The sequence below is a fragment of the Patella vulgata genome, chromosome 3 (genome assembly GCF_932274485.2).
Source record: "Patella vulgata chromosome 3, xgPatVulg1.2, whole genome shotgun sequence".
Taxonomy (NCBI): domain Eukaryota; kingdom Metazoa; phylum Mollusca; class Gastropoda; family Patellidae; genus Patella; species Patella vulgata.
Window position 1 is genome coordinate 23,491,797 of NC_065881.2, and position 25,664 is coordinate 23,517,460.

General features: G+C 34.8%; 2 protein-coding genes and 1 long non-coding RNA gene across 3 annotated transcripts; all 3 read left to right on the forward strand.

Moving 5' to 3' along the window:
- Nucleotides 1–1,438: 1,438 nt before the first annotated feature.
- LOC126815409 (carbohydrate sulfotransferase 11) lies at nucleotides 1,439–3,463 on the forward strand (the record flags this gene model as incomplete). The annotated part of the gene is made up of 2 exons (XM_050541028.1): nucleotides 1,439–1,457; nucleotides 1,990–3,463. Coding segments are annotated over 2 exons (948 nt in total), but the record flags the coding sequence as incomplete, so codon positions are not given.
- A 5,383-nt stretch (nucleotides 3,464–8,846) lies between these two features.
- On the forward strand, nucleotides 8,847–13,546 carry LOC126815410 (uncharacterized). The gene is made up of 4 exons (XR_007677884.1): nucleotides 8,847–9,042; nucleotides 12,877–12,907; nucleotides 13,187–13,249; nucleotides 13,420–13,546. It is a non-coding gene; the product is annotated as an uncharacterized LOC126815410 (long non-coding RNA).
- A 799-nt stretch (nucleotides 13,547–14,345) lies between these two features.
- LOC130012333 (testicular haploid expressed gene protein-like) lies at nucleotides 14,346–15,996 on the forward strand. The gene is made up of 2 exons (XM_056100032.1): nucleotides 14,346–14,648; nucleotides 15,106–15,996. The coding sequence occupies exons 1-2, from the start codon at nucleotides 14,346–14,348 to the stop codon at nucleotides 15,394–15,396; spliced, it is 594 nt and encodes a 197-aa protein (XP_055956007.1). The 3' UTR covers nucleotides 15,397–15,996.
- Nucleotides 15,997–25,664: the final 9,668 nt, after the last annotated feature.

Genomic DNA, 25,664 nt, shown 5'->3' on the forward strand with positions numbered 1-25,664 from the left:
ATAGTTCATTTCACTGTGATAACATCTGTCGTCAAATTGTGGAAAAGAAAATTAAAACGTTGTTGGGTCAATAATAAGGAAAGGGACATTTGTTAAAGACTTTTTGGTTTTAATAGTTCCAGAAAGACAAGAAGACGTAGATACGGTGTATATTTTATAGTATTATTCTCCATGTTCTGTGTTTGCAGTTACAAGCAACAGATAGGTAAAATGAAAATAGGCCTGTTTAAACAAAAGCAGTGGCACTTAATATTAAATTGATGTTTTTAGACCATAGGAATTGATAGGCCTACAAAATAAATTGTTTCACATTTCATTTCGGTAAGTATACCTTTAATTCGAAAAGTTTATTTTTTAAATTCCGACTATAAAGGACGCCCAGAAGAAACTATAGGCTCTACCAAGACTTATGAAAGAAACTACCAAAAAACCCCAAAAAACCTGTGTATTGAAAAGATTCGCCTGGAAATTCAAACTGGAGCAGGTTTTAAGTCATTGAATAGATTGGAGCTTGGATTTAAATATAAGAAATTCCTTTTGGACGTTAGTATATAAATCAAATCGCAATATTCTATAGATGAATTCATTGGATTATTTCATTTTTTACAAAAGGGATTGGATTACAACTAATTATGACTTAAGGTCATAAATCGTTTATAATAGAACTTTTACTGTCTTACAGAATGCGGTCGTATCATTTTAAAACGAGAACTGTGATAATTGTGTTGGTTGTTATATCCTTTGTTTTACTGTCACTTAGTTTGGTTCAACAACTTCACAATCAACGTAAGTAGTTATTGTTTCTTGGTCTTCTTTTTCTTCTTCTTTTATTACTTTACAAGATTGGTTAGACACCAGATTGTGCTCATCATTAATACTGTATATATTGCACGAGCAATGAAATTGGATTACTGTTCAAGTATAGTATACTGTCTTAGACAGATTCTGAAATTGCTGTAAAATTGTAATTTTTTTAGCAATCATAGAAATACAATAACTGTATGACATTCCCTTCTCTTTTTAACTGCATAGTTTGTGATAAATTATTTAATATTATAGAAAATTATTAGGTCCAATTTACAGTTTCTTCACTTCGAAATGCACGTTTTTCTGTATTACCGCTACCAATAGGCCTACTTGTTACTTAAAGATACATTCCCGCGTACAAACGGGGTGATTTGATGATATATTTGGACTAAAAACATATTCAAACTAATTAATTTATCATAATTTTGCTTCAAATCCTTCTAAAAATATTGCAATTGCCAAGGAATACCCTTACTATAAAAAAAATCGACCAAAAGAGGTCATGTTTGCGTCACGTGACTTACCTCTCTCAGTACCTAGCAGCGGGGGCGAAGTCGGAGAATTCATTGCATAACAAGACGATGTTGTCTTTAATCGTTAAATTACAAATACCGAAGCCTAATTAAATTCTCGGATTATCCACTGCCCAAGTTTTTTTCTGTGGTTTTTAACTCAGAAACTGTTGTACGTCTAACTCTTAATAAAGTTTATCAACATGTACATCAAGAGCTCAATCTCCGCGTGCGACCTTTGACGTCACGCGTGCAGACACTTCTAATCGTCGGGTTGTCGATTAGGGAAACCCTTACAGTTTTGTCCTGTATGCGCTCCAGGAGTGTTTTTCAGGGCATCCAGTATTTTTCTAGTAAGATTGGATATTTCTATTTTCCATATATACCAAAATTGCCATACTTTTATTGGAAATAGCCACCCGATAAATACTTTTCTGGGAACCTATCTTTAATTGATATAGAAGTGAAATTACATATTGTAATACTTTCATTACAGATAATGAATTAAATCTACAGCCGGTCAACATTCCAAAACTACATAAAACAAAAACTGTACGATTTGAATTTCTGAAACGTCAGCAAAGAACTTATGACACATGCGTACAGGAAGAAGTCGGTATTGTCCAGTCGGTATTTACATACGCACCGAAATTTTTAGCATTTTGCCCAGTCGCTAAAGTAGGGTCTACTTTCTGGAAAAGGATCTTATTATTTCTACACAACGATACAAATGGATTGAAATTTAACCACCCATTCGAAATACCTCGTATGTTAACTCACTATGGTCCACGCCAGTCCATGAAGAGCCAAGCATTTGATAGATTATCACGGCCGATATTACGAAATATGACCCGAGTACTGTTTGTTCGAGATCCTTATTCAAGATTGTGGTCTGCTTATTTGGATAAATTCTTTTTGCCCGACTTTTGGAGAACTTATGCTAAAAATATTGTTTTGCGCCGCCACGAGCGTTCACTGAAAGCTGGCATATGCCATCACGACGTCACTTTTGAAGAATTCTTGGCTTATGTCGTTGACTTGAAAGACGAACCGGGCGTTCTAAATGAACATTGGCGTCCTATACAGCATATCTGTAACCCTTGTGAATTCAGACCCCATTTATTAGGAAAGCAAGAATCTTTCGCCCAGGATGCAAAATATGTGTTAAATTATTTTAATTTAGATTATCTACTTCCGTCCTACGATCATAATGTGTACGTAGAGGAGGAACTGCACATGTTGATAAATTACAATTATAAACTATTAAAACAGAAACATTACGACGGATGTATAACAAAGCAGGAATTAGCAGGAAAACTGTGGTCCGTGTTTGAATTTAATGGTTATCTCCCTTTGGGTTCAAAAACAATTCTAGATGCTACCAGTAATTTTACTATGAATTCATTTACTGACTTAGTTCTAAAAACACATAGAAATAGACCTAAAACACCAGCCGAGTGGAAGAGACAGAGAATAGAGGCCATGACAGCTGCCTACAAATCGATATCTAATTACGTCATAGAGGGTTTACAGGAGACCTTTAAAATGGATTTTATACATTTCAATTATGATCCAATTCCTCCTGGGAAGAGAGTGTGATAACAGATGTACTATAAATCAATATAATGATGTTCGATCATGAACTAAAACAGGTACACGATGGATGTTCGGAAAATCTTACCTTTCATACATACTCACTGCTGTAGGTCTACTTAATTTTTTAGTAGTGGTCAAATAACTCACTTCATGAAAGTTTTTACATATTGTCCGCTTTGTTACTAATGTAAAGCCAACAGACGCAAGACTATTAAGACGTACAAAACACATTTATTATATTATCGCCAAAGAGTACAATACTTGTGTACATAAAATCATACAAATATTTTAACATGTGTTTTAAAATCTGTAAAAACAATAACATCCATTTTGTTCTATGGCAATGGTAATACATAAATCGTTAAAAATGTATATACATGTATATATATATATCTATTGATAAAATCTTTCATCGGTCAAATCTTAAAATCAGCAGATAATATGATACACAGCCCCGTTTATAACCTCTACAGATGTCTTCCCTTTTAAGTTTCAACTTTGCAATATTGTAGTTTGTACGAAATTCAAAATCCGTGAAATGACGATCAGTGGTAGGCAAAATAATTACCATTTCCCTACCTATTACTGCTACATTATTATAATAAATAATTTCTACTTCTCTATATGTTTTGCCTAATTATTTATATAATATAAATATGATCGGAGCTGAGGTCACCGAAAGTATAAATAAAACTATTTTTTTCACTCAACTTAAGAATTATGCAAATCTATAACTGTAAAATCTTCAACATTTTTTTTAACCGTGTTGATACAAATATATTGAAATTATACAAAGCATTCAAAAAAATATAATCTGCATTGTATTATATATCTTTAGCATCGCATCAATCGACTAAAATTTGAGTGAAACTTGAGTTAAGCAAAGAAACGGGTTTTATGATCTCAGATTGCTATGTATCACTTAATAGATTTTGGCATACAATAAACTATGTGTTCATATTTAAAGTTATCTAAACTATATATTGTTTTAAAAATGTCACATTTCTCTCTAATAAAGCATAAAGTCATTATTAAAATCATTTACAAATTAAAAATATCTTTGGCACCATGAGCATGTAGTTTATAAACTTTATACAAATAATATACAAAAACATCTACAGAATGAGAACAAACATTATTTGGTTTTGTATTTGATACACCAGCAACCAACATAATGAGATTCGTTTACATAACGGTAGGCAGTGAAACAAAAAATTAACAAAGGCGAACAATTACTCTGAATTTCGCCATTTTGAAATCGGCCATAAACAAAAACAATATTGATCAAATTACTTCTTTCATTAACAGTAACAAAATAATAAAATCAAATACAAATCAAAGAATTTCTTTCCATGATTTTCAGTTTACAGAACATAACTTTAATAACCAATTTTACTAGAGGTGGAACCCTATCACATATTGATCTTGAAAAAAAAACCAACATACGCTAACAATTCTATTGTTAACGAAAGGTCAACTCCAATACGACATCACTTTTCTTTGCACTGACGTGTGCTTTAGCACTTAATAAATTCCGATTAGCTCGAATCGTCAGTTCAGAATACCGTACATCATTTCTGACAAAGTATTGTGGCCTGTTCAGTTCTTTGTTATTTTTATAGCCCTACACATATAACCATCACGCAGCAATATGCAGTTACCTTACAGGTACCAGCAGGTCTAAAGTTATTGATCATTACCGGAAGCTAGAAGTTCAAAGCTAACATACTAGCATATATCGGCAGTTACATGATGTGTATCCATATCCTTTTATCCAAATAACCGGAGACGTTGAAATAAAGGGACCACAAATATGACGAGTTTAAAATCCAATTTGCACTCTATGTCCATAGGCTTACAGCCTCTGTTAACAGTGATCAAATTACTACGTCAATTAGGCTTAATCTCACAACAACAAAAAAACACGGATTTTCTTTAAGAAAACATGCATACACAATAAAATTACACCCATCCACCCATCCATCCATCCATCAAGCCACACAATGTCTACGGGTGGCGATTCGTCGATGCCGGAGATGAAAAATGTGTTTCTTCGTCGGAGCCATGTGAAGTGTAACCTTGGTTACCGGTAATTTCACGGTTACCATAACAACTCATCATGGCGTGTAATGTTGATCTGAGCCTGACTGGGTAAACAGTGTTATCGGCATCATCCAATAGAAACTGTAGTTCTCGCTTAAGACGTATCCCAGGATTCTTTACAACTTGACGACGCGGACTGCTCAAATGAGATGATTTGGCCTGAATAATAATACAAAATCCATATAGTTGTATAATCATATAACATTAGAAAGAATGTAATATTGTAAATGAATTGAAATGGGATTTAACGGCCCACATTTCTGCACCAACCGGACTAATGTAGACGGGCATATGTATGCCATGCAGTGTGCACGGGCATGGTGTCAAGAAGTGTGTTTGGAAGGAAAGTTAACCCAAACAGCTGCCGTATGGTCTAGGGGTCAAATGTTCTTTTGCGTTCACCCAAACATGAACACGGGACTTCGGTTTTACGTCCTGCCCGAACGACTAAACACTGTTTCTTAACGCTGTACTACTAACAAGGGAGGACCTAGGAATTTTCTCGTCAAACAGCAGTAACAAACCTGAGACCTTCTGATTCCCGAGCTAGCGCCTTCACTGAGTCACCGCGACTCCACGTTATATCATTGGTCAATAAATGCTAGCTAAGTAAATTGTGACTTAATTCATAAACCGCCTACAAACGTTTCTGCAGTAACAAATAAAATCCATCGACTCGGTGGGCCGGGGTACAAAACCACACGTGTGCTGATAAAACCTTCAGAAGCTTAAACTGTGCAATTCTACTGTTTTTCTGCTATGATTTTCTCGGCATTCTAAATATATTATAATTTTCCAAGTCAACAGTGGTGTTGAATCTTTCATACCTTTTTAAATTCATTTTGCTCTGTTCTTTTCGTTAATCGTTGTTTTGGTATTCCTCTACGACCTGGCGACGTTGTTTTCTTTTTTAGAATGGAAACTAACTGAAAATTTACAAAATTATAAATTAAACTTCTAAACCTATATAATTATGTCTGACTGGTTACACCCACATTTCCCTGGTCGTTTCGATGCAACAAAAAACACATACCCTGGCATGATAAGCAAAATCATTAATCGGTTTTTAAATTCTTAGTCCTATTTACGTAGCGTACATGAAATTTGAACATTTTACAATTACTCTATTGAACTAACGTGCAGTAAGTTTAGGACTACATGTACTTTGTTAATGGAGCCTCTGTATTGTCCCCCACATCGAAGTAAGGTTCTGGTTCGACTCCGGTCGGCGAATCGGGACTTATGCAAATGATAATTATTGTCTATACCTGTGGACTTTCCGGTGGTTCGGCGATAGTTCCCCTGTCTTTTGGTGGCTTTCTTCCGAAATGAAGTCGTCTTCTTACTTTCGAGACAGAAGCTGTAATCAAGAGAGTTTGATGTAGGTAAGTAATTTAGAAAAACGTGCCAAGTTCGATACTTGGGAAATCTATGCTTTCCGAAGTCAGGTAGGCTACCGGACTGTCAGGGTTAAAAAGGTTTTTTTTTCACTAGAAACCGGAATCAACATTGACAATCATTTCCCATGGTGCTGTTGTATGGCTTGGAAAGACTCTATCCATCGTAATATTGGACGCCTCTTATAGGACAAGGAACCTTCATATTTAAAGAAGTTAAGTCTCTAACCCAATATCATCCAAAGTCTTCGACATTGAAAACACGAATTATTTGTCAATTTAAATCAACATTGATGTTGTGATCTTACCGGGAAAAGATGGGCTTCTGATATCCAATATTTAAGACAAAATAAACATTTCACCACATTGGTACACGAATCGTGTACTATAATGTGTTTCGCCGCCATTTGTAACAAGGGACTCGAAGAATAAGGCTAGACATATTCCACCACAGAAATATATTCCACAAGTCATGTCAAACGGTGAAGCTATATTCTTAACGTACGTAACTAACGTACGAAAATTAAATGGTAGCTGGCTTTTTTTTTTCGCACGTATACAGTGAATGGCCATTTTTTAAAATTACGTTAAAGTTTTAAATTTTTGTTTAGAACTGAAATAAATTAACTTTTAGTCAATCCCCACGCTAAAAACATTAACAGAATTGATTGTGTATATCTGAAATAGACACGACCGAAGCACAAAATAGTGCCAATATGCCGACGTCAAATCTAGTGTTGTAGATGATGTTATATTTCTGAAAAATCATTGGCAGAAGCGATAAGACGTTCTGTACGGATTATACAGTTCTTAAAGGCTGCAAGAAGGCTATTGTTTACAATGTAACATTGTGTCTTGTAATGTTGATAATGATCATAATGATGGTGTTTACATTTGTTTGTTGGTGTGACCTCATGACCTGTGACGTTTAGATAACGTCATATGGATATCATGGCTATTCACTGTGTCAGAGTCACTTCTCTGCAGGTAGGGTGAGTCTGTCGTTCAGATTGTATTCTTATATGGCGAGCATGTGCAATAATACTACCGGTGTAGACTAGAATAACCAGACGCTAGAGATTGCCATTCGATTGAGACTTCTGGCGTATTTTGCATAACATAATTGATTTGAAATTAAAGTAAAAACGGACCCACTTGTGTCAATTTCTAGGTCACAAATATTAGCGATTTAGCTCCTTTAAATCTTACGAGTCTTAGTGTTCTGAAAAAATTAGTAGAAATTTTATATTTCATAGTTGAACTCACAGACTGTGGTTTTGCATACAAGTTGACAATAAACTGAGGTTTAATTTCTGTACCAACAGGGCTAACGATGCCGGGCAGACGCCATGCAGAGTTCCATAAGGGAAATTTGACGCGTTGGCCTACTTTTATTTCAAAATGTCAGGGATCTTTGACGTGCTGCTAATTGTATACACGGAACCTCGGTTTTTCGACAGGTTCTTTCTGTCCATACCCTCCGTCAAAGGGAAAATAGACCGGGAAATGTCGAGGAACATTCTCGACAAACACAGGGATTGAACACGGGATATCCTTGTTATACCATACCTCTGTTTATTACTGGAGGTTCATCTTCTGTCTTTGTTGGTGTAAAATGACCATTTCTTCTACCAGCTTCGTGTCGTCTGGTATTTTTTCTGCCCACCATAGCTGTTATAAAGTCCACTGCATGTAACCCTATCAAATAAATACATACGTTTTTAGAATCATATACGTGCTCACATTATGAAGAAATTATACATTTCCAGTATACTATTCCTCAATATAAGAAATTAAGGACATGAAAAAAACGCGTCAGTGCTAAATTTCATTGTAGATCAAACACCTTGGATCAATGTTAACCTTAGGCGCGCGTGTGTGTGTATTGGGGGGGGGGGGTCGGATACGGATAGGTGCACTTTTCTGTTCGCCCTGACACGCTCAAAATATGATGTTTCTAATGTTTGCATGTTATTTCCGTTTTTTTCTGATAATCACCGGCTACTGAATATAACACCGTAAGGGTTATTCTTTGTAGTTACAATTCGTCAATCATAATCTCAAAGAATATATATTTTAATTTAAATATCACTTTAAAAATGCAGACACAAACTTAATAAAGTAGCCTCTATTAATTAGTAGATTATTCATTATTGTGGGATATTGACAGAATGCCAGTTTACTAGATCTATTGTATTACATTTACAATTACATATTGCCTGTTAGATAATATCTTACAGTTTGTTAATTATATACAGTTTACTACCTATGTATTATCTAATCTGTAAATCTTACAAATCAATCAATCGATTAAACATACCCACAACGTTAGATCTAATCTTCGTTAATCTCACGCGCTCTATGTCGACATAATCACCACACGTCAGATTGAAGCGAACGTTGCTATGTGACGTTTAGAATAAACGGATTATCCTCTCAATGAAATCCCCTGTGGTGTTTAGAATACCTAGCTGGGACTGTGAATAATAGTCCCAGGAATATAGGCAGGATTTACACAACTTTCCTCCAGATTTTACAAATATATCAAAGTTGAAATTCAGTGTGACAGAACAGAGAGTTCAGCAGCAGGATTTTTAAATAAAAAAATAAGATGACAGATGTCCAAGGTAAATTAAATTAACTGTTTATATTGATATATCTATATAATTACTATTTCTAACTAGACCTGTAAGAAACTCGTGATTAATTAGGACTATATTATTGCTAATTAATAACAGTGAAACAACAGTCATAATGTTGCGCCGACCAATATGCCTATACATTTGTACTTTGATTGAACAGACATTTCGGTAATGTAATGGCTAGGCTAATACCAACCATATTAAAACATACAAATCACAGGTTTTTCTAATTTTAATAATTGGACAGACCAATTTGTTCGGGGAATCTTGCAAAGGTAGCGCAAAATAACACCTTCGCTTTTGTACCTATTACACTAGTTATTATTAGGATAATGTAATTTGCAAAATTTGTGGTGTGGGTGCTAGTTTCGGTGGAGGTTGTGGGCAGGTGAGTCAGACTAGTTTTATACTTTAGTCATGCAGTGCATTAAATATTCTTATTGTCTACATTTAGTTAACGTGCTGTAGTCTCCCTGGGATTTAATAATTAATAGCTTACACCGTAAAAACCTGTACTATTTGTGAACAAATTACAGCCGCTATATTATGTTATACGATACCATTAACATGTAAATTAAATAATATATGATGGCGTCTTGTTACATACACCTATTGTTTAATATAATACTTTGTCTTTGATCAAAGGTGCGAACAACCACACGCTGGTGGCATAATTATAACAAACAGACTGTAAATTGTAATTGTAGACTATAGACGGGAATAGACGCAACTGGTGGCATTTTACAATCGAGCTGTAATTTGTAGACTATGAGGGAATAAGTACTGGTGGCATAATTACAAACAAGACAGGGTGCGCAACGTATTGGAACTGATTAGCATCTATGCTCGGATTCACACCCCACTATAACCCTTCTCTCTCCCCCATCCATCTCCGCACAAGTAAAGTTTTGCTAGAATTTCATTCGAATGTTACCAGCGGGAAAAGTCGAATTATATAGTTCTTAAGAAGAGTATTACTAATTTAACATTACGTCAACCCAACCCAACCCAACCCAAACCCTTGTGTTAAATATATTGTATTTTAGGCGAAGTAATCCATTTATTATGCCTCAAAGATCTTTGGGTTTACATAGCTCTAACTTTCTCCCACTCGCATAAAACCAAATCACATTTCACACTGTAAAACATATATTTGACATTTTAAAATCTTCTCCTTTCTAGTTGTCAAGATCAATAGTCCTACACCTTATACATTAAATAAGTCAATATATCCTCAGCTAATCAAACGGTATAACCCGACTGTTTGATATAGATTGCAAACAATGTGGGTTCAAAATTGTAGCCTACATGCTGCCTAACAGGCAGGTCACATTGCAGGAGAACTGCACAACAAAATACAAACTGAATAACCTATAGGAACGCGTTGTAAGAGCACAATTATTAGATATAAAAGTGATGCAGATAAATAATGCGGGCGGTGAGGGTGTGTGGGCGGGGGGGGGGGGGGCAGTGTCACTAGTTTTAATGTACAAAGTTTTAAAAGACACTATTGTTAACAATATTTTTATTCAGGATATCTGAATCGGATAAATGGAAGTTAAAAATAATTTATTTACCTATTTATTTATAGTAAATCAAAGAGGAGATGGCTTCCCAGAAAAAGGTATAAGTAAGAACAGATTTAGCACTGCATGTTTTTCTCACGTCAAAAAGCACCAAACCTCACCCAGTTGCACTTGATAAAAAAATATTAGATACCTTCTAGTTCCCAAAAAGCTATTGAAGTTCCAAATTCTTCAAATACTGCGTTCACGAAGAAAATGAAATGAAATGAAATGGGGTTTAACGTCCTACTGTTCTGCTCCTAACCTGGGCTAATGAAGACGGGCATAAGCCATACAGTGTGCTATGAGGGAAATTTTGCCCGGGCAGCGGCACTACGGCCTACTCTTATATCGAATTCCAACTGCCAAGGGATCTTTTACGTGCACGCCAATGTGTACACGGGACCTCGGTTTTTCGTCCCATCCGAACGACTAGACAGCTTTTCTTGTCAGCCCCTCCGTCCTGCATCACTGACAAGGGAGAACCACGCCGGAAAATCTGGATGAACTTTCTCGGCCAATGCAGGGATCGAACACCCGACCTCCAGGCTAGCGAGCCAGCGTTAACGAAGAACATTGGGCATGCAAACTGTTCCCATCTGCATGTAATCGGAGATGAATCACATGCAAATTCTCCCAACAGTACGGTGAAATGCACATAAATTATCGAATCAGCATCAGATTCGAAATGCACATTGTCCACAAATTATCGAAACAGTATGTCATCAAGAGTCTGAATGCATACAAATTATCCAAAAAGTAGGATCAGAGTCGAAATGCACAAACAAATTTCCAACAATACTTTATGATAGTCGAAATGGACGCAATATCAAAGCTCTAAATGCAAACAATTATTCAGTATAGTCGCCCAAATGAAATAATCTCGAAAGAGAACGCAATATGTATGAAACGTTGCGCTTTGTCGTACTGACGGAAGGCGATTTCATATTTTTTTTAGCGTTTATTATTGGATGATAATTGAGTTGTATTTTGGCGATCGTTTCACTTCGTATTATACAATTCTCAAGCGCCAATGGTTTTAGGCCTGGTCCTATTGGTTCTTCCGCAGCACCTTGTCAAATATCAATTCACTAACTGAATTCAACGTCACTAACGATCAGGTTATCAAAGCACCAAGTGCAAATCACAAACCACAAAGTGCACATCACAAACAACACGTTATTAAAGATGAATTTATTCAAGAGCTAAATCTGCCTAATGCAGATATTTTGTCGGGCCTCAAATGTTATATAACTCATTAAAGATACATTATGGAAAATTAGATAAAGAGCTCACAGTTCTCACTATAACAGTTAAAAACTAGATGATGTAAATGGAACATGCTGAAAATTTCTGTCAAATTGCTTCACTCTAAGCCGAGAAAATCTTATTTTCAAAATCACTGTAGCCTCAATTGTCATCCCTGTCACGATAATTTACAAAGTCTCGATTATCCATTTTTGTGTTTAATCATCAACGGACGTTGAACAGCAGATCGGATTCAAATACAATGAAAATCAGACACATAGTAAGATTTACCTTTTGCATAATGCATGTTTAATTAGTCCTTTATTTACATCGTTCGAATTGTTGGGTCATTATTTTTTCATTTATACTGGTTTATGCGAGTTTAGAGACCCGTTATAAACTCGTTTATAAAAGAAGTCGAACAACACACACCAAAATGTGCATGTTTAAAGTGCGTATAGCCCTATTCTTTGGAACTTTAAATTAATTGAAAATGGAAAGGCCTAAAGGCACATGTAATATGAGTGTATATGAAGTGATTTACATTAGTTTTTCTAAAAAAAATGTTATTGTAATTTCACATCAATTTTCTGCGGTGATGTACGCGAACAGCCCAACTTGAATGACGGTCTGTTGCAAGTGCTTAGTCCATTCTATATATACACATTTTTTAAAATTATTGTTTTGTCGCTTGTGAATCAGCCATTTTTAATTGCTTCTTAGTTGACTACTGGGATATTATGTTTCCTTGTTCATTACAAATGGCACTCGAAACCATCATGACCATAGTGAACACGACCATCTGTATTTATTTTAGAATGTTCATTGTTTTTTAAATATTGGATTTTAAGATCCCATATTTTCACGGCAAGATAAATCTTATTTTCGAATATTATGGATAGTATAAATTGAGTTCTAGGATTATCTGAAATTGAAAGAACTTAAAGAACAGTTTAGAACTATTATATTTCAAATAATCTAAAACATATCCGTTTCTATTTTCTAGCCGAATACGAAAAGATCCGGAATCAAGGAAGGTAAGTTTTAAAATCAATTAAACTGAACGGAAATCACATAGACATCTTCGGTTTTGCTACTTTGCTAATATCTCATTTTGACATTCCAGAGCAGCTAAAATTTCTTCTAAAATAAGCAACCAGTCCTCAGGTCGCCCACTGAGTAGGAAGCCGGCGAAAACTTGCTTGGCTGATGGTTGCGCTCTTTCTGCTGAGCACAAAAAAACCTACTAGGCTTACTTTCTTAGAAACATAATGCAAAATATTGTTTTACTGATTTAAAAATTTCCTATATTTCAGACAGAGGATAATTGAATTATCGAAACCAAAAAAAATCCAAAGAAAATGGTGGACCAATGTCGGGTGAGTAGGCTACAATTATATACATATAGCCAATGTTTAATTTATCAGCAATGGATATGCTACATATTAATAGCTATAATACGATCCGCGAATGTTAAACCGGCCTATAATATTCGATAATAATATAGTCAAATGTTTTTCTCTAAGCTTATATTTAATTATATTCTTAGTCCAGATGTATTGTGGGGAACCCAGGAGATGATGTGGCCCGTAAAAGATACAGCGAAAAGGGCTGAAGCATCAAGGCGTGTCAGAGAATTAGCGTCACCAAAAAGAAATTTTCAAGCCAAAAAGGAAAACAACAAATCAAATGCGTAAGTTTTAACCAACTAAAAAAACATTACGCAATTTGAAAGTAATAATTGATAATTCTACATATATTCCAGCATGCAAAAGTGTTGTTTGTTGGGGTTTTTTTTCTAAATGACAGTAGTTAGACCAAATTCAATCCCCAAAAATATTTATTACTTCTTTCGCAGTTCTTAATTTTTAAAATTAAAATAAATATTCTCTCTTTTTTTGCAGACCTTTATTTTTCTATAGTTGCGGTAGGTCATCGCCAATATTTGATATAGCAGACGGGGCTCTGAAGGTGGAGGCATCCGCTAGAATAGAACAACTAGCTAATCCTAAAACAGATTTCTGTAATCACAAGGATGATGTGTAAGTTAGACAACTCTAAAAACCGGGGCCCTGTTTCTCGAAATCTTAACTAAAGTTAAAATCCAAATTTTAGTAGATACTTCAATTTTGATTGGCTAAGCACTAAAATCAATCTAATATTATCCAATCAAATTACTAAAATTTGGATTTTATCTTAGTTAAAATTTCGAGAAACAGGCCCCATGTTGTTTTATTCATTGGTAGTGCTCTTAAGAAGCGACAAACTTCTGTTTATCTGCGTGTCTTCCATTCGACGCCCAGAAAAACAAAAACAATTGTAAATTGCAAACATCCATGTTTCATTATCAAAATCAACTAAATTGGTAAACTTCCAATTTTCTGTGTTGTGACTTCCGCCACGTTACATGCTGAACCGGCTACTAGATAATATTTGCAGCATCTGTGAATATTGGCTAAATAATCGCATTACCAGATGTTACCCCGCATAAGCCTAAATATTTCAAAATTAAAGAAATTATTTTTATACCCCAACAGAGCTCAGTTTTTCTACAGCTGTGGTCGCACAAGTCCACTAACGGTGCCAGAAAAAGTCCAAGGTGCAGAACGACCAAGAACGACCATGCTAGCAGCTCACAAGAGTCCACATCTTACTGCCCGAGAGATCCAGACCATCATTCCACCACCAGCCCTTAAAGCTAAGACATCAGAACGAGTAGAAGCCTTAGCTCACCCCAAAGACAGACCAGTAGGTCCCTACAGAGAATCACAATGGATAGTAAGTATAGAGAGTGAAAGGATTGGAAAATGACATTTTTAAAGCTAGTGACGTATTTAGGGAGTTGCTTAAAAGCACTTCTAAGAATTGTTCAAGAATAAAGAACCATCATAAATACAAGTAAAGTCCCCTATACACTTTGAGCATGTGGGGGGTACACAGAATCTACACACCAAATTTTCAAATAATTATATTTTAGGGGCTAAACGTCGAAGACAGGGGCTCGGTGGACCCCATCATTGCCACGGGCATATGGAGTCCCCGTCCGACCATGCTTACATCGCTTTTTGCGCAACCGAGATGTGGTGTGGGGACGCTGGCAACTGGTTAATCCGGCGCTGCGTCCCGGGTACTGCCAATCTCCCCAAGACACAAAACAACTGGTGTAATGTTCAGCAGTGTCACTTAATTAACAATCCGGTACAAGTTAGTTTTATCAAAATACTTTTCTCCACAGGTTTCTGAATCGGCAAAGAATGCTGCTGCCTCAACAAGAAGTATGGAATTAGCTCGCCCGAAAGGTTTAGTGGAGGGATACCTTCCACATAAAGAAACATTGTGGCCAGTTACTAGAGCAGCAAGGAGAGCCACAGCCACTAATCGCTTAAATGAACTTTCCCAACCAACAGTCAGAAACTCTATGGATCACTTGCAGTTTAATCCTGAAGCTTTCATAGTGAAACCAACAGCGTTGAAAGGCACTTGTCCGCGCAGAGTAGACGAATTATCGCAACCAATTCAAAGATAATTTTTACAGTAAATTATATTATTTATCTAGAAGACAATCAAATTAGACAATTTATAAACTAAGCCATAGTAGTTGAATTTTTAAATTAAAAATTCGAAATAAAATAGAGTTTAATAAGGATTTCTTCAGTGCTTCATTTATTTTTTTTCTTTTCTTTTTATATATATATTTTGATGAAAAACTGCTAAATTCAAGCCTCTATTAATAAAAAAGTTTCAATCTGATTAAAACACAGATCCTATTTCGTTTCGCTTCTTATAATTCAAAATTTAGGTTTACTTGTCTTCACTACACTAGGACCTGGAGGAGTTGTTATCATTGACGTGCAGTGGATGATATGAGGGATTAGCCAATGAAATAGTCTGTTACGGCGAGCTTTTGGTGTCAGCTGCACGGAACTAGAAACATCAATGCTGGTTGGTTAATCAAATATCTGGCGTCATACGGTCAAAAGCCGTTCGTATGACCTCTGACGCGACCTTCCAAAACAACTGGTTAGATCTTCATGTAGTGTAGGCCAACGAAAGTATAAAAAACGAAACGAAATGTATATCTGTACTTTAATCAGATTGAACTATATTTTATTAATTTCTACCATATGCCCAGCATTGATGTAATCATTCTTCGGGCAGGTATACGTTATAAAGTCGATTACTTACATATTTATAATCTTTTCACCCGAATATTTTTGACCGATGCTTTACAGCCTATCACATTATTATCTATTCCATGTTTTATGTGAACTGTTATAAGTATTCTCCTCTCAATATTATGACACCACTTTTATTAATTCTGAAAATTGTTATGGGGTTCAGCAGAAGTTTGGTGATAATTACGTGTTTCGGACCTTGCGTTTTTTACGACCGAATTCTTAAACTAGTTTTGTTTTCGTAAGTATTTTTATTATTTATTTTTTTATTTGGGGGGGGGGGCTGGGTAGTCAATGTTTACGGTCAAAACTGTACATGGTGCAAACATTCTGCCAACTTAGATGTGGTTAGCCTCAGTGGATCTAATTATTAAATATACAGTGGGCCATTTTTGAAGAACAGGAAGTCTTTTACGGATGGGACAAAAAATAATCTCAAATTGCCCATATCTCGGTTACTTCTCAACGGATCTTCATCGGGTTTTCATTTTTGGATTCTTTGGACGAATCCCATAATATGAGCTCTGACTGGCGGTTTTTCGGAATTCGGAAGTTCGCTCGATTAATTTTAGCATCAAAGATTTGCGAAAGTTTTCTTCAGCACTTTTTTGATATTCAAGATGGCGTATCTCCGTTAGTATTTGAGGTATCAAGTTGGAACTTAGCAGGAATACGGAACACATTGATGCCTCATAACTTTTGTGGCGACTTCCGGAACATTCCGGATTTTACTGAGGCCTTCCGATTTTTTCCGAACATGAATCGTTCTCTCCATTTTAAAAAAAAAGACTAAAAATGACATATGGCGGCCACATAATTTTCTTTCATTTTCGGAGACCTTGTTCAATAACATTTTCAACCGTTTGGCCGCCATATTGGATTTTACAAAAACCCTTCAAATTGATATTCAGCTTCCATTTTGATTCCGATTTTCAAAAATTTTTTTTTGGTTTGTAACCTAGTCCAAAAGGTAACAATTTTTAGGGAGCCGATTTTTGAATTTCGATTTTGTTTACTTCCGGTTTCACTTTGAATTTGGTTCGACTTTTGGCCTATCTGGTGACCTAACCTTTCGGAATTCGGAAGTTCGCTCGATTAATTTTAGCATCAAAGATTTGCGAAAGTTTTCTTCGGCACTTTTTTGATATTCAAGATGGCGTATCTCATAACTTTTGTGGCGACTTCCGGAACATTCCGGATTTTACTGAGGCCTTCCGATTTTTTCCGAACATGAATCGTTCTCTCCATTTTAAAAATAAAGACTAAAAATGACATATGGCGGCCACATAATTATCTTTCATTTTCGGAGACCTTGTTCAATAACATTTTCAACCGTTTGGCCGCCATATTGGATTTTACAAAAACCCTTCAAATTGATATTCAGCTTCCATTTTGATTCCGATTTTCAAAAATTTTTTTTTTGTTTGCAACCTAGTCCAAAAGGTAACAATTTTTAGGGAGCCGATTTTTGAATTTCGATTTTGTTTACTTCCGGTTTCACTTTGAATTTGGTTCGACTTTTGGCCTATCTGGTGACCTAACCTTTCGGAATTCGGAAGTTCGCTCGATTAATTTTAGCATCAAAGATTTGCGAAAGTTTTCTTCAGCACTTTTTTGATATTCAAGATGGCGTATCTCCGTTAGTATTTGAGGTATCAAGTTGGAACTTAGCAGGAATACGGAACACATTGATGCCTCATAACTTTTGTGGCGACTTCCGGAACATTCCGGATTTTACTGAGGCCTTCCGATTTTTTCCGAACATGAATCGTTCTCTCCATTTTAAAAAAAAAGACTAAAAATGACATATGGCGGCCACATAATTATCTTTCATTTTCGGAGACCTTGTTCAATAACATTTTCAACCGTTTGGCCGCCATATTGGATTTTACAAAAACCCTTCAAATTGATATTCAGCTTCCATTTTGATTCCGATTTTCAAAAATTTTTTTTTTGTTTGCAACCTAGTCCAAAAGGTAACAATTTTTAGGGAGCCGATTTTTGAATTTCGATTTTGTTTACTTCCGGTTTCACTTTGAATTTGGTTCGACTTTTGGCCTATCTGGTGACCTAACCTTTCAATGGCCCTTGATCTTCGTATATATGACCCTTATGTCTACTAACAATTAATATCAAAATGTTCGGCCTTGAAGTATAACTTCCGGTTGTATTAAGATTTCTAAATGACAGGTTTTTCAACTTTAATAGGTATTGGATGTTACTATACTCCATAATTCATGGTGTAACTTGATTGTTGACGTGACCTGACGCACCGGAACACGTCAGTACTAGTTCTAGTTTTTATTAAAAGCAAAAGGTTGTAAAGAACTCCTTATTTTGCTCCTGTAGATAATAATGTATAAAAAAAAGATCAATTTATTGAAGAATAAATATTTTTATACATGACTGTACTGATGAATTAGTGTATGAATAATAAATATTATTTTATATGATAGTATATTGAATAATAAACATTATTTTACATGATAGTGGATCGAATAATAAGTATTTTGTAAGACAGTGTATTGAATAATAAATATTATTTTGTATGACAGTGTATTGAATAATCAATATTATTTTGTATGACGGTGTATTGAATAATAAATATTATTTTCTAAGACGTGCATTGAATAATAAATAATATTTTAAATGACAGAGCATTGAATAATGAATATTATTTATTATTTTATATGATTGTGTATTGAAAAAAAGATATTATTTTATATGATAGTGTATCGAATAACAAATATTATTTTATATAATAGTACATGTACTTAACACCCGGTAAGGGGAATGAATGCTATTTATAATAATATAAATGTATGTGTAGTATAAATTATATGTATGTCAAATCTGGTCACAAACTGTAAATAAACTAAATACAAATAACAAAAGCAACATTTGAGTAAATGTGAATAAGGAACCTTACAAAATAAACCAGTGGCAGTATTTCTAAGCAATCCTGGCAGTAAAACCTATCTCTCTGCTGTAAAGTATATACAGTTCTTACAATAAGACCATCGAAGTGAGAAATTGTAATGAAACAAAGTATTAAAGGCAACAAGAACTCTACCAGTTGCAGATTCTATATGTTTTACTCTAGTATTAAATTAGTTTTAGTAATGCAGAACCTGAAGTACAACTCATTTTAAAATAACATTCTAGATGTGATGTAATCAAGATAGCTGTAGGTCACTGTTTATTAACAAAACCAGCTACTCTTCGTGCACTGTACCCATTGTTACAGGTTACAATAAGAAAATCATTGGACTGAAGACTATCATACTGCAGTGTATGACATTTTCATCAAATTCCTCCAGAAAGATGATTTCATGTTTCATCACCAATAACCATCACATAATAAGGCATGTGACCCTTCTCTTTATCACTCACAACTGTGGAATTGCAATAACCACTGCAGTGACAACATGTTTGATTTTTCACCACCCCCTCCCACACTTCACAAATCCAACAAAGCCAAAACCTATGCTCATTAGGTGAATAATGATTGCAGCATTAATGACATTATAAAAAGTTTTTACACATTCGAAAATAAAAACTCAAATTCTCTAAAAAATAAATTACTGTGAGAATTCTTTATTTACAATAATACACTTTGTACAAAATAATATTGAACCCAATAAAATAGATTAATGAAATGATACTGATTTTATTTACTGAGCACTGTTCCATTTAAAAATATCTGTAAGAGTGATAACTGTCACATTTTAATATTGACAGGACCTTGATGTATTTTGCATGTAATTTTTTTAAAAATAAAAGCTATTGGCACAGAGTTTGATAAATATTTATAATTTGTTGGTTGGGAGTGTCCAAAAGGTAGTGTCTCTTCTCCATCCTTCAGAATCAGATATTCTTAAATGGAATAGCCCTACGAATAAGACCCAATGATTGCCATCATATATGGTAAGATGTGATATACATGTATATATCATATTTCAACAATTTATAGTACAAAATGCTGCAATCAAAATTCAAAACAAAATCCAATGTAGACTCTATCGTATTTGATGAAGAAAAATTATCATATTAGAAACTGGGATTAGACAAATGTTTTAACTTCTTAAAGATGTATTAGTCAAGAGCTAAATCTGCCTAATATAGGTCCTTTTTGCGGTTTCAAATGTTATATAAATAATTATTTAGATATTTATTCACACGAAAAGCCATTAAAAAAACCTCTCCACTACCAGATGGCTGAGATATTGAGTGGATTAGACAATGTCTACCATCCACCATATCTTCACTTAACATCAATATGGACGCCACTCACAGAGGCTGCTAATTAAAAGGACTGAAAAACAAGATTTTGTTTATTGTGGCAAAGGTACTTGACAGTCAAGAGCATTTAGGCTATTTCTTTTTAAAAAAAACTTCCATTCCAACATTAATAACTTTGCTCAGAATAAAGTAATTTGACTGAAATTTTCAATATATTCATTTCCCATTATATATTTTTAAACTATTATAGAAAGAACGACCAGCTCTTTATCAAACTCTTATATAATACATCTTTAAATTTAATCATAGATTTGTCTAGGACCTGCACAGGTATAATGTAAAACATTAATGTACATTTGACGGGGCACTATATTCTCTGTAAGTGCTTGTTAATTGAATCAGCTGTTGGTTGGGGTCTTTAGCAAAAAATCAATGACATGATAGCACATATAGGTGGAGGCCACAGTTCACTGGATCTAATCAAACTTTGTACTTATTGATTAACCTGAGATAATCTGGAACTAACACCCAAAGATTAACAAAAATATTGTATTTCACAAAGGATTCCTTTCCTTCCTTAATACAAAACACTCCGCCCCCCCCCCCCCCCACCTCCACAAACAAAGTCAACTGAGAACCTGGATATCATGAATTAGATTGTTCATCCCCACCTGCTCTAGAAGCCAAGTAATCTTCGTATAATCCAGGAACCTTTTTCATGTTTTCAATTTTTCTTCGTATCTGTTTAGGTGTGTGTTGGAAAATATTTAAAGGATCTCTTGCCATGGCCTGTAAAAATAAAGCAAACTGTACAAAAAACTGATTCAATATATCTTTATACATAACTTGTTTTCCCTGCAACTGCATGCCTTAACCAGCGGTTGCCAGGTAAGATACAGCCACATATTGCAAGAGATGGATAGAGAACAAGCTTAAAATGACAGTGATTTTTTGTACAATTAGGGGCCATAATCCAGAAAGTTATGGTCTGAAATGCTCAAATATCGAAAGGGACAGAGATCTTTAGGATATAAAGATATGTTTAAAGTTTAATCAAAATCGGATAAAAATTGTGACCTCTAGAGGGTTCACAACCTTGATCATTAAGGGATTATAAAGGGGAGCGGCCATTTTATCAGACCATCTCGGTCCAATTTTCACGAAATTCTAACTCAACCGTAATTATGGTTTATCTGTGATGTCTATGAACACTTGTTAAAATCAACTAAAAACTGTGTCTTCTAGAGGATCCATAAGCTAAAAACGTGATTGTTCGTACAATCAGGGGCCATAATCCAGGAGGTTACAGTCCGATATACGCTAATATCAAGAGGAACCAATATCTTTGGGATATAAACCTATATCTCAAGTTTCATGAAATCTAAGTCAACCATCAATATATTAGAACATTTTTAAAACCAAATGAAAATTGTGACCTCAAGATGGTCCACAAGCTAAAAACACAATTCTTTGTTCAATGATTATTGGTTAGAAGTGCATTCATTTTATAAATGATTAATTTTGTTTAATATCTTTGCATGAGTGATCAGCTGATTGCTTAACTTTACATTTACAAGAATCCAACATCAAAACAAGAGGGAGATATTACTAGAACATACCACATAATCATCACCATGTCTATCCATCATTGTCATACAAAAGTTAGCAATTTCAGGTGTTGTCCATACAGATTTGAAACGTGGTGTATTGGCATCTATTTCTAACGCTGAAAAAATATACAATTAAAAATAAATAACTAAAATTAGCTTCATGTAGAGCTGGGCAATATTGTCTTTTTTTTTCGATATAAAACCATCACAGAAATAAAAAACGTCAAAAATACTGTTTTCAGAAAAATATTGAAAAACCGAACATAATGATATTTAACATAAATATTGAATATATGTGTTTTTTCTTATGTTATTTCCCATGTTTTAATGCTTAATGATGAATAAATACTGTTATAAACACCCAAGTTTTCATTCCATGAAGTTTGCAAAGCCTGTGATAGAGCTTTGTTTATGTCAAGTGACTTTTCCACTTGATGCCTTAGAATTATCCCTGCTTCTGTTCAATTTCAATTGTTTATACCGATACTTGGATTTTCCAAAGAGATCATTGATTTTCTGATTGGAATAATAAAGCTTTAATAAGCATAGTACTTATATTTTATGGTTAAATTACTAGTCTTGTATTGTAAAATGCACTTTGAAGAAGGCATACGCTTGAATGAGAAAAACGAGTTTGCAAGGATAAATGAATAGCATTAAATATCGACAACATACATCTACATTGACAAAAAATATGATGTGAGTGACCAGGAATATTTAATGTTCTCTCAAAACATGTACTGGTATTACAGATCTGGGACTACTAAAGTATTAATGTATTAAATGTTATATACAATACCGTTAACAACTTGTGGCTTTGTGACTGTTGGTTGTTGTTTACTTGATTTAACTTGTTCATCTTCGTCCTTCAAAATACAAATTTAATACATCAAAGACGACACATTGGCCTAAAAATAAGAATAATAATAAATATGGCAGAGACTTTTTGTAGTTCCCTGCATCAATAAAACTTGCTCACAGCTGTCTCTGCAACAACAGTGACTGAAATATATTGCAGTTTCTGCCCCAACACGGACAGGATATACTGGCTGACTACCACACCCTTACAGACTGCAGAACTTAAATCAGTACTGTTTTACATGTGTTCTAATCAACTGGATGCAATTTCATATCTTTTTAGTTTAGATGTATAAAACACTGATACATGTAGCTACCTTTGGTTTTCTGAATGGTAATGTTTTATTGGGATCATAAGATAATCCCATTTCACTTAAGTTGGTTTTCAACGGTTTGCGTTCATCCCAAGCTTCTCTCATTGGTTCACTGAAAAAATATCACAATGTAAATGAAATGAAATGGGGTTTAATGTCCTACTGTTCTGCTCCTAAACTGGGCTAATGAAGACGGGCATACCCCATACAGTGCGCTGTGAGGGAAATTTTGCCCGGGCAGCGGCGCTACGACCTGCTCTTATATCGAATTCCAACTACAAAGGGATCTTTTACATGAATGCCAATATGTACACGGGACCTCGGTTTTTCGTCCCATCTGAATGACTAGACAGCTGTCCTTGTCAGGCCCTCCGTCCTGCATCACTGACAAGGGGGAACCACGCTGGAAAATCTGGATGAACTTTCTCGGTCAATGCTAGGATCGAACACCCGACCTCCAGGCTAGGGAGCCAGCATCTTACCCACTTAGCCATGTGATCCCCCGAATGGAAAGAGAGTAGAGACAATCAGCAACATTGATTTGAATTCGAGTTTAACTACATGGAATGTACTAGCTACAATTGACACATTGTTTGTGGCTTTGCACAAGTTAAAATAGTATAATCAGTAATGAAACCATTTCTAGGAATATGCAACCCTGGCTTTTAAGAGAGTTACAGGCAAGTCCTTAGAACCATCCCATCCACTACGTTGACTGGCGGCAAGAGGTAAGACATCAGTAATAAAACCATTTCTAGAAATACGCAACCCTGGCTTTTAAAGGAGCTAAATTGCTATTCTTTAGCACCTAGAAATGGACACAAATGAGTCGCAACACATATATAATAATGTAATATGAAGTATATAAACTGATTTACATTCAATCATTTCTGTAATTTCTTATCAGTTATGTTCGGAGAAATATGTGAAGAGTGCATATTGAATGGCAGTCTTTGACATCTGGTTATTCCAGTCTAATCCGACAGTCTTCCCTTGTGGGATATGTTTAGCCCCGTTCACCGAATCGCTCATTACAAATGTTGCCCAGAAGCATTCTTGCATGCGATTCGAATGCCAAGTTAAAAATTTTTATTGTGTCTTCAATATTGGACACCAGATGCTTATCTTTTCACTATAAGATAACAACATCAATGTTGCTCTAAATTGACCAATAAATCAGGTTTGCAATGTTGAAGATTGTAGTTGATACAGAGTCAAAGACTTACTGCCTGAACTGTCGTAAATTCTAAACGAATTTCTTCGATTGTGCACAAACTACTTAATAATTGTTATTAAAAACTTGCCTATGTGTTTGAAATCACCTCCCACTAAATAAAATCCATTGCACAATAAAATTAGATATTAGATATCCATACCAAAAAAATAAAAGAAAAAAGTTCTCTCTTGAAAAGTCAACGTTTTGGCAAGTTTTGGACTGTGTTCATCACAAATTTGCACACGTCACGCAATGAGCTATACCATCGAAGATGTTGAAGGGGGGATAAAGGTTGGCAAATTTTGACGATCACAAGTGTTGCAATCAAAATAACTCATATTTCATGCGAACTAAAATTCAAAGTGTTGATTGGCTGAGCTGAGGCATGATCACGATCGACGAAATGCCAACTGAAAATTCCATTTTCCATGGAATTCGAAATGGAGTTGTACTTGTTATTAATACATTGCTTGTGTTACCGATTATAAAATTTTAAACTGTTTTTGCATAACGGAAATAATATACGAAGTGAAATAGAAAGAAATGGATGGAACTGCTATCTGTTGATAATTAACCAGATCAGATGTGCGGTTATACGGTCTAATTTGTTGATGTAAATATAAACAATGTCTGGTATTTATAAAAATAAAATAACGTTATATTATACGTATTAACCAAGTTAAGTAGTTTATTCATAATCGAAGAAATCCTTTTAACATTTACGACGGTTCAGACAGTAGCAACACTTCAGTCACTTGTCTTCAACTTTTGGCCTATTTTTCCAATCGTCACCCTGTCTGTGACTCCGTGGGTAGTTTTGTTTACCATCCGATTGCAGGTTTCTTTAGTTTATTCTTCCACGCCTTCTTTCTGTTTTTAGTGTGATCATACTTCCTTCTCATGCGCTGTCTTCTGGTACTGCCCATTTTATTTTGATCTTGCCAACGAACAGAAATTTACAATAAACAAGAAAACACGTGTGTTTTGACGGTTATTCCAAATTTTGTAATATTATTGATAAGTCTGAAACGATGCGATACATTACACACGTTAATATCATTTACTTTTTTTAACATGTCATTGGTGGATTGGGGAAAGTTCTATAAATATTTCTAATTATTTTCAGGCTACTGAATAAAACAGTTCGTAAGAATCGCAACTAATCTTTTAATTTCGTTTTGTGGAAATTTTGAATTACAAATATTAAGAAAACAGTTTAAAAAAAGACACGGTTTTCGTTTCCGTAATTACATTTATTATTATTGTATATTTTATAATATTTTTTAATTGAGGGAAAATTTAAATTATACGACATTCTATAATACGTATTTATTTGCTTTAGAAGTGAATATATATTTTAATACGAAATCCTCCTTCAT

Coding starts and splice junctions, on each gene's coding strand:
- LOC130012333 (XM_056100032.1), top strand. CDS start 14,346: ATGTTACCCCGCATAAGCCTAAATATTTCAAAATTAAAGAAATTATTT. Junction 14,649..15,105: donor ACAGAGAATCACAATGGATA/GTAAGTATAGAG, acceptor TTTTCTCCACAG/GTTTCTGAATCGGCAAAGAA.